The 8,671-nt window shown below is 51.4% G+C and overlaps 1 protein-coding gene across 1 annotated transcript; it reads right to left on the bottom strand.

The window, feature by feature from the left end:
- Window positions 1-245: 245 nt before the first annotated feature.
- On the bottom strand, window positions 246-5,546 carry MCHR1 (melanin concentrating hormone receptor 1). The gene is made up of 2 exons (XM_020982288.2): window positions 5,187-5,546; window positions 246-2,411 (listed from the first exon to the last, which is right to left on the bottom strand). Exons 1-2 carry the CDS (start codon window positions 5,269-5,271, stop codon window positions 1,435-1,437), a joined length of 1,062 nt encoding a protein of 353 aa, XP_020837947.1. The 5' UTR covers window positions 5,272-5,546; the 3' UTR covers window positions 246-1,434.
- Window positions 5,547-8,671: the final 3,125 nt, after the last annotated feature.

The following is an 8,671-nucleotide window of genomic DNA, read 5'->3' as shown; positions in this document are numbered from 1 at the left end:
GAAGGATTCAATGGGGGTGAGGCTTGAAGCATAAACAGGTGAGCAAACACAACATATATACACTATAAATACATATGTATATAGAACAAAAGAAGCCTTTGTTTCTTCTGCCTCATTCTTCCTGGGAATTTTTGGTTTTCTAATTCAGTTTAGTACAATATGAAACCCAAGTATTTATTATGTGCAAGGCACTATTGGGAGAAGGGGAGAGAAGTACAAAAATGAAGTCCAAGAAGCATTTATTAAGTGCCTTCTGCATGCCAGGCACTGTGCTTGGCACTGAGGATACACAGACAAGAAGGAAACAACCCTTGCCCACAGGGAGCTTACACTCTGTTGGGGAATATGACACATACACAGATGAGTAAACACACAGCATATACAAAGGCGTTGTAATTTTTGTGGTTTTCATTTCCTTTCTCAACCCCTCTCCAGCATTCCATCCCCCCCAAAGATGGCAGCCTTGTTCGCTATCCTAGTCTTCTTAGCTGTTATTGGCTTCTCAATTCAATTCAATACAAAAACCATTAATTAATCCCCTGCTGTGTGCAGGGCCCTGGTCCCCATGCTAGAGATACAAAGCTGAACGATGACCTAACCCCTGCCCCCATTGTGCTTGCAGTCAAATAGGGGATTTGACAGGTGCATGGATAAATATAACACAAGTTAAAAGACTAGAGAAGCAAAGCAGGGACCCAGGCAAAGTCCCTGGAGGAGGGAGGGGGCAGAATTCGGGGGTGGGTACAGGGAGGACATGGCAGCTGAGCTGGGCCTTTGAGGAAAGGAAGGAGGGTCTCTTCCAGGCATGGGGGACAGCAGGGGATTGCCAGTCCCCCTTTCCCCAAAGCATGCATTTCCCAAGAGAAGCAGCTAAAGCAGAGATGTTGTTGGGGTGCTGAGAGAGTGGGAGAGAGGGCTTGCTCTGTCTCTTTTCATCCACCATCTCAGGAGAAAAACTAGTTTGGTTTGGTTTTTCATGCAGAGGAGAAATGAGGAAGAGCTTTGGGGTCACTGGCCCAGCCCCTTCCCCCAGGCCCTCCCAGCCCACTTCAGCTCCTGCTCCTCCAGCTCTTGGTGAGGCCTGAGTCTAGAGCCAGCCAGAAGCTTCCCAGATGCTCCTTGGGGAAATGGTGGATGACAGAGCCAACCGTCTATGTGCAGCATGAGGAGATGTGACTAGAAGGTTAAATGGAACGTTTCTCTTTCGTTATCCGATTGCTTTCTGTCACTCTCACTCAGACCTTTGCTGGGCACACCCTCCCGAGGTGGGGGTTCGGACATATGCCTGGTTTCTCACCATGGCTCCCAGTTGGCTCAGCGTCACCTGAACCCAGTTTTATCTGGGTCTTTTACCCATAATCCTCCCCCAGCCCCCCACTAACTGGTCTTGGTTGGGCTGCGTTCGTTGGCAGTGCCCGGAGCACGGAGGGAGTGTCAGGCACTTTTGGTTTCGGTCATCTCCTCCATAGTGGGGGCAGTGCTGACCGTCCGGAGCTGCCCTACGGCAGCCGGTTTGACTGAGAGCACCAGACGTTTGCGGAAGGTCTCACAGAGCACGATGTAGACAAAGGGGTTGAGGCAACTGTTGGCGTAGCCCAGGCTGATGGCCGCATTGTAGAGGTAAATGAAGGCCAGAGTGGGGCGACTGATGGAGAGCTGGGTCAGCTGCAGCACATAGTAGGGTGCCCAGCACACGAAGAAGACCAGGCAGATGGCAATGGCTGTGCGCGTCACCCTCTTGGTCCGGAGCCGGATGCTGCGCTGAGAAGCCGGGGCCACTGAAGACGTCATCCGCTGCAGGATCCGTGCGTAGGCTACTGTGATGACCACGAAGGGCACAGCAAAGGCCAGAAAGAACTGGTACAGGGTAAACCAGTACAGATCAGTCTCTGGGTTGGGCAGGCGAATGCCACAGCCAACAGTGTCTCCAGGGAAGGGGATAAGTCTGGCGTAGAGCCACACTGGGGTGATGCTGATGAAGGAGAGTGCCCAGAGGAGGCCGATCACCAGGATGGCCACAGAGGGCTTCCTGAACTTGGTCGAGGAGATGGGGTGGACCGTGGCCAGGTAGCGATCAATGGCCATTGCCGTGAGGATATAGGTGCTGGTGAACTGGCTGTTGGCATCCATGGCCGTGATGAGTGTGCACATGGTTTCTCCAAAATGCCAGACCCCATTGCCCATGAGCTGATGGATCATGAAGGGCATGCCCAGGAGAAAGAGCAGGTCCACCACAGAAAGGTTGATGATAAAGATGTCGGGGACGTTGTTGCACCCATGGAATTTGGACTTCTTCACCACGGTGAAGATGACCATCGAGTTCCCCACGATCCCCAGCAAGCAGATGATGCCAAACACAGAAGGCATGATGATGTTGACATAGGACACTCGCCACAGGCGTGGTGGTGAAACTGGGGACAGAGAAAGCATGCTGCTGGAACAGCTGGCACAGCTGGCACAGCTGGCACAGCCAGCCACTCACATTCTACAAAGGAACATTACACCAGCTTGTCTTACCCCACCTCTGCCTTTCCCCTTACTTCACTCCCAGGTATTCCAGGGCTGGGCCCAGGGCACCTTTCTATCCCATCCTACTTGGCCCTCCCCACCGCTTTCTTTCCTGTCCTGGGGTGTGTGTGTGTGTGTGGTCCATCCATTTAGACCTAGCTTCAATTTATTTATTTATGACTATGGACAAGTCATTTAGCCTTTATGTGCCTCGAGCTACTACCTGGGAGGCATCTGGTACAGTGGAAAGAGCTCTGGATTGGAGGTCAAAGAACCGGGGTTCAAATCCCAAAGTTGTCACTTACCTGTGAGACTCTGGGCAAGTAATTTCGTTTCCCTGGGCCTCAGTTTACTCATTTTAAAAATGAAAGCATTGGACCAGATGGTCTCCAAGGTCCCTTCCAAGCTCTAAATCTGTGCTCTTATCCTCTGGGGTCTAAAACATGTTAAGGTTTACGAAGTGACCAGACATGCCTTCCCTGGCCAGCTGTTCCCAAGATATGTGGTCTCAGCTTACTAGAATGTAAGCTCCTTGAGGGCAGGACTCTCACTGTTTGTATTTGTACCCCTCATGCTTAGCATAGTGCCTGGCACATAGTAAGCACTTAGTGTATGCCTTTTCATCCATTCATTTCATCCATCCATCCATCCCTCCATGCATCCATTAATTCATTCATGTTTCCAGTAGCTCCCAGGGCTGTGTCCTCCCATCGGCTCAAATGGATCCTCTCTTCTTTCCCTGCCATTATTCCCCCCAACAACCTCTAGCAGCAAATAAGTGAATTTCACCAGATTTGCTCACCACCTGTGAAGGGGCCCCCATCTTTACCTCCTGAATTTCCTTTGAAGGCACACAATGTCAGGAATGTGTCCAGAAATGAACCCGTGGAATATGTCCGTGAATGACAGATTTCATCCCCAGGCTCCTCCCAGGCTAGTGCCACACACCCCTTCCTTCAGTAACCAAATGGGTGTAAAGGGTTTTCTCAGAAGGGACAGTTCTGAGCCCCTGGATTCTTGTTTTAGAGCAGCCATGAGGAGAAGCTGTCTTGTGCTGTCTGGGTGGCTTTCCTGATGACTGCTATCTAATGCATCAGCCAAACTGAGCTCCACTAAAACACACCCTCCACATACCCACAGACTGACACACGTGTACACATACATGTACATACATGGACACACAGTCTTCCTCATCTAAACTCTGTTAGCACTCACTGCCCCTGGGGTTCTCTACTAGTCACAGTAAAGATTGCAGCCCTCTCTTTGACTTCTGCATCATTGGAATTTCCCCCACTCTCTACCTTTCCTTCAGTCTGACTCCCTCTCCTAAGCCCCCAGACTGGCTAGGCTCTGAGCAGCTCAGCCCCACAGCCAGCCCAGCTAAATTATCCAGAGAAGTATACCTCTTTCCTGCTCAGCTCACAGAACTGTGGTGAGGAGAGCCCTCAGGAAACCTTGGAGGGCCCCAGAAACAGGAGTTCTTACAGTTATTGTCCATTCCTCCCCCAAACCCTCCCCCCGGCCCTGTCCCCCAAGAGCTGCTGAGGACAATGCTCTCCCTCAACCTCAGCAATGAGAAGCAGGGGAGTCAGAACACCTGGGTTGAATCCTGACCAGGTCTCTCACCAAGTGGGTAGCCTTGGGGCACGTCACTTCCCCTCACTTTCTTCTTCTGCTAAACCAGAGAATTTGGGCTCCACTCCTCACAAGCCCCTTCTAAATCAAGGTCTCTGCTTCTGTCAAACCGGAGGGCGTTATCATTCCCTTTCTCCCAAGCTGTCATGAGATCGCCTCCCTGTGAACCCCAAGGGCTCTGCCATCCTCAGTTCACCTACAAGAAGCCCTTCATGCCTGCGTCTCTTAGCCCTCCCCCTCCCCCTCCCACCATGGTGCTGCAGACCCCACTAATGCTGTGTGAGGAACAGAATGAGACTCCCAGGCAGGGAAGATGCTCCTTCCTCTTATTCCCTCTCTTCCTATCCACTGGCTTCTCTCTCCCCATAATCCAACATTTAGCCTGGTGTTCTCCCCCTTCCCTATCCCCTTTGGCCCATAGGGGAAGACCCCCCTCCCTCCCACACACACACTCCCTGGCCCCAGGGCACACCCCTCTTCTCTCAGTCCTAGCCCCTCCCGACCCTGCTTTCTCCCCTGTCCTCATCTGCTTTCCCTTCAAGTTTTAGGAGAAGACCAGGGATGCCTAGAGTTCTGAGAATGATGGGTTCCTACATCTTGAGCTGGAAGGATCCTCAGTCACCAGTCATCCACCCCGCCCCCAGTTTTACAGATAAGCAAACTGAGGCCCGGGTGAGGTTAAGTGGCTTGCCCAAGGTCACGCAGATTCACAGGCTCAGAAGTAGAGCTAGAAAGGGCCTCAGAAGACATCTAGTCCAACCCACTTATTTTACAGAGGGGGAAACTGAGGCCCCGGAGTGGGGTGAAGTGACTTGCCATGTTCACAGAAATAGTAATCCCACCTTTCAAGGTGAGTTGAGCTTAGGTCTTCTTTCTGCTTGTCCCTGCACTGACCCCTTCCTCCCTCCATCCCCCCCACCCCACAGAAAGTTTCCGGGGCAGTTTGGTCCTGAGGAGGATCGCTCCTGTCTCCCATTCCACCAAGTGCACGGCGGGCATGAGGGCAGGGGGCGGGGGAAGCCCCAGCCCCCAACTCTACTCACAGCCAGAAGTGAGGTTGCCCCCTCCAGGCTCTGAGGCGTTGCTGTCGTTGGCGGCGAGGGGCAGCAGGGCTGCGGACGGGTCCATCCTTCCCTTCCTTCTGCCTTCTCCTCGGGCTCCTTCTGCTCTGACTAGCTGAGCTCCCCAGCCACCCACGCAGGCTGCGGCAGCTTCGCTGGCTTCTGGCTTGTCCCAGAGCGCAAGCCCCGCAGTTCGGAAGGGGGGTCTTCCCCAGCCCCACTCTCCTCTTCAGCCTCCTGCCTAACCGTTTCTTCCCGGGTCCCTCCTTCCCCGACTGACATCACCTAAGCTGATTAATAATCGGAGGCAGATGCGCGGTAACCTCCCGCATGCCAGGCAGAGGCAGAGGCAGGCATGCACACACACACAGACACACACACGCACTGAGCCGGGGAGAAGGAGGCTGCCGTTATATCTGCGGCCAGCTGCCCAAGTCGGGGAGGTGGGGAGGGGGGCTTCTGGGTGCTGGAGCAAACCCTTCTCTTAGGACCCGAGTCCCCCAAGACTTTCTTTCCCACTTGTCTGCTGGTCACTGCTTCAAGCTGGTTGCCTCTGAGCCGTGCAGAGAGGATAAAGTGAGGGAGGGCAGGTCACGATAGACCTCCCTCAGCCCTCTTTCTGCCAATGTCGCCCCCTCCACAAAAGCCCCAGACCTGGTTACATGCTTATCACCGCTTACAAAGCGAGTAGAGAGAGGATTCTCAGGCAGCCCCCTACCTTCTCTTTGTTTTCCACACTTGCCCAGATTCCCATTCCTTCTCTCACTGGACTTGCATCATCTTTCATAACTTGAATAAGACCAGGATTGGGAATAGCTTTCTTAGGAATTCTACTGCCCCAGGGCATGTGAGCCAGGACTGCCCTAGGAGAGCAGGGGATTCCACCCCTCTTCTTGGAGGGAATAACCTTCCTGTCTTGGTCAGCGAAGGCTGTACCAGGAGACATAGCCGCCATCCTGCTCATTGTGTGTGTGTGTGTGTGTGCGTGCACGTGTATATGTGTGTGTGTGCGTGTGTGTATTGGGGAGTGCAAAGGGATTACACAAGAAGGCAGGTATGTACAGCCCCCTCCTATGTCAGCACTATGGGGCAGAGTCCCCAGTCATCCTACCCTTTGCTGCTGATGGCTCTGATTGGAGAACTCTTAAGGAGAGCCCTGGCCTGCCAGAATCATTGACTTTGAGTGAAAGGGACTTGAGTCCAACTCCCTCATTTTACAAATGAAGAAACTGAGGTCTGGGGTGATTAAATGACTTGTCCAAAGACGCCGATGGCAGGGGCAGGCTTTGACCCTAGGTCCCCTGGCTGCACAGCCCTTTCTAGTGTACCACACTGCACCTTACTCAGACAGGTTGGTGGGCCCAAGGGTGAGAGATCAGCCCTCACAACTCTGTCCAGAAAAGTGCTGCTTCTTGCAGCAGGTCGTGCTTGTCCTTTGTTCCGAAAGAGGACCATGACATCAGGGAGGTGATGACATGACTTGTGATTGACTTTGATTTGAGTAGGGGTGGGGGTGGGGGCTGCTGTGCAAAGTCACCAGCCTCACTTTCTCCTCCAGAGCCGTCTGGGTCCGGTGGCCACATATCAGTCAGGATGCCTGGAGACTGTCCAGGATGCAGTGGGAGACCCTGGCCCTTTAGCGCTAAAGTCTTTTCAGGTTCTCACTTTGAGTGAAGCAATACGCATTAAGAAATGAGTCAAGGGATGGTCCCTTTAATATTAAAAAAAAAATCAAACTGGGAGGGGAAGATCCTCAGGGTTGCTGGCCGAAGGAGAAACAGTTACTATTTACATTCACTCTGAGCCTGGGTCAGACACAGAGTCAAGTCCAAATTCCTTAGCTGGGCCGGTGAGGCATCTATGTGTTTTTTCAAAGTCATCTCCTCCTCCTTTATAGAATAAACCCTCTGAGGGGCAGCTAGGTGGCGCAGTAGACAGAGCACCGGCCCTGAAGTCAGGAGGATATGAGTTCAAATCCAGCTTCAGACCAAACACTTGACACTTACTAGCTGTGTGACCCTGGGCAAGTCACAAAAAAAAAAGAGAGAGAGAATAAACTCTCCAAGCCAGCCAGATTGTTCTACTCATTGTTCCCTGTTTATGCACCGCTCCTCCTACCCTTCACCATTTCCTGCATTTGGTATGCCTTTCTACTTCTCTGTGCCATCTGAGTGTGTCCTTCAAAGCCCAGCTCAGTTGTGACCACCTATACAAAGCCTACCCAGACTCCACCAGCCCTTGGGGAACCTCTCCCTCCTCTGAACCCCAGGTGATGATTATCCTCTGCATAGCTCATCTGCCATATCCAGGCGATGAGAAAAAGTATGACATGGTGGAAACACAAAACATGGCATCTTAGTAGAGCCCCAGACTTAGGATTCTGACCCAGCTCCCGGAGGATGGCCTTCTGTTTGGGGTGTCATATTTTTAGGAAGGCCATTGACGAAGTGGAGCACGTCCAGAGGAAAGTAGCCAGGATGGGAAGGACCTTGAGTTCAAGCCATCAGAGGACCAGCTGAAGAGATGTGGAGCCATGGTTAGAGAAGACACAGGAAAGACATCATAACCATCTTCCAGCGTTTTAAGGGTTATAACGTGGAGAAGAATTCAACTCATTCTGTTTGGCTCCAGGAGGAAGAGGACTATGGGGAGAAATCATAGGGAAGCAGGTTTAAGCTCCATACAAGGACAAGGACAGCCGTGTGAACATGGCATGAGTTGCCCTGAAAAGGAGGGGGCACTCATCCTTGGAGGTCTATCATTAAGAGGAGACTGGACCCACAGTTTGGGAAGGTATAGTCAGGATCCCCAGTCAAGTATGGGCTGGACTGGTGACCTTTGAAATCCTTCCCTTGGGGGCAGCTAGGTGGTGCAGTGGATAGAGCATTGGCTCTGGAGTCAGGAGGACTTGCATTCAAATCCGACTTCAGATACGTAATGCTCACTAGCTGTGTGACTCTAGGCAAGTCATTTAACTCCAAATGGCTCACAAAAACAACTAACTAACTAAATAAATAAATGAATAAATAAATAAATGAATGAATGAATGAACAAATAAATAAATAAATAAATAGACAGACAAGTAAGTAAATGAATGAATGAATGAATGAACAAACAAATAAATGGATGACTAAATAATTAAATAAATAAACAAACAAAGTGAAGCCCATCCCTGCTCTGAGATTCTGTGATTCTGACTTGAATCCTTAAGGAGCTTGCTCAATGAGCAAGTCTGTGAAAGCTTTGTCCTACCTGTCTTTCCCGGATTAAGAAGATTCCAGTGGATCTGTGACCTTGACAGTGTGGCTTTCCCTCCACTGGTGAAGATCGGACCCATCCATGCCTCTCCTCCATGTCCTCCTGTGAAGTGTTCCACAAGGAGTCCACTTAATGTGCTGGTAGCTTTCCTCACTTTCTCCTGACATCACTAAGTTATGCCTCATTATTGCCACATGACCAACCTATTA

The sequence above is a fragment of the Phascolarctos cinereus genome, unplaced genomic scaffold (genome assembly GCF_003287225.1).
Source record: "Phascolarctos cinereus isolate Bilbo 61053 unplaced genomic scaffold, phaCin_HiC Scaffold_1;HRSCAF=81, whole genome shotgun sequence".
Taxonomy (NCBI): Eukaryota; Metazoa; Chordata; class Mammalia; order Diprotodontia; family Phascolarctidae; genus Phascolarctos; species Phascolarctos cinereus.
The sequence above is the reverse complement of the archived record's forward strand: the minus strand, read 5'-3'. Positions and strand labels throughout refer to the sequence as shown.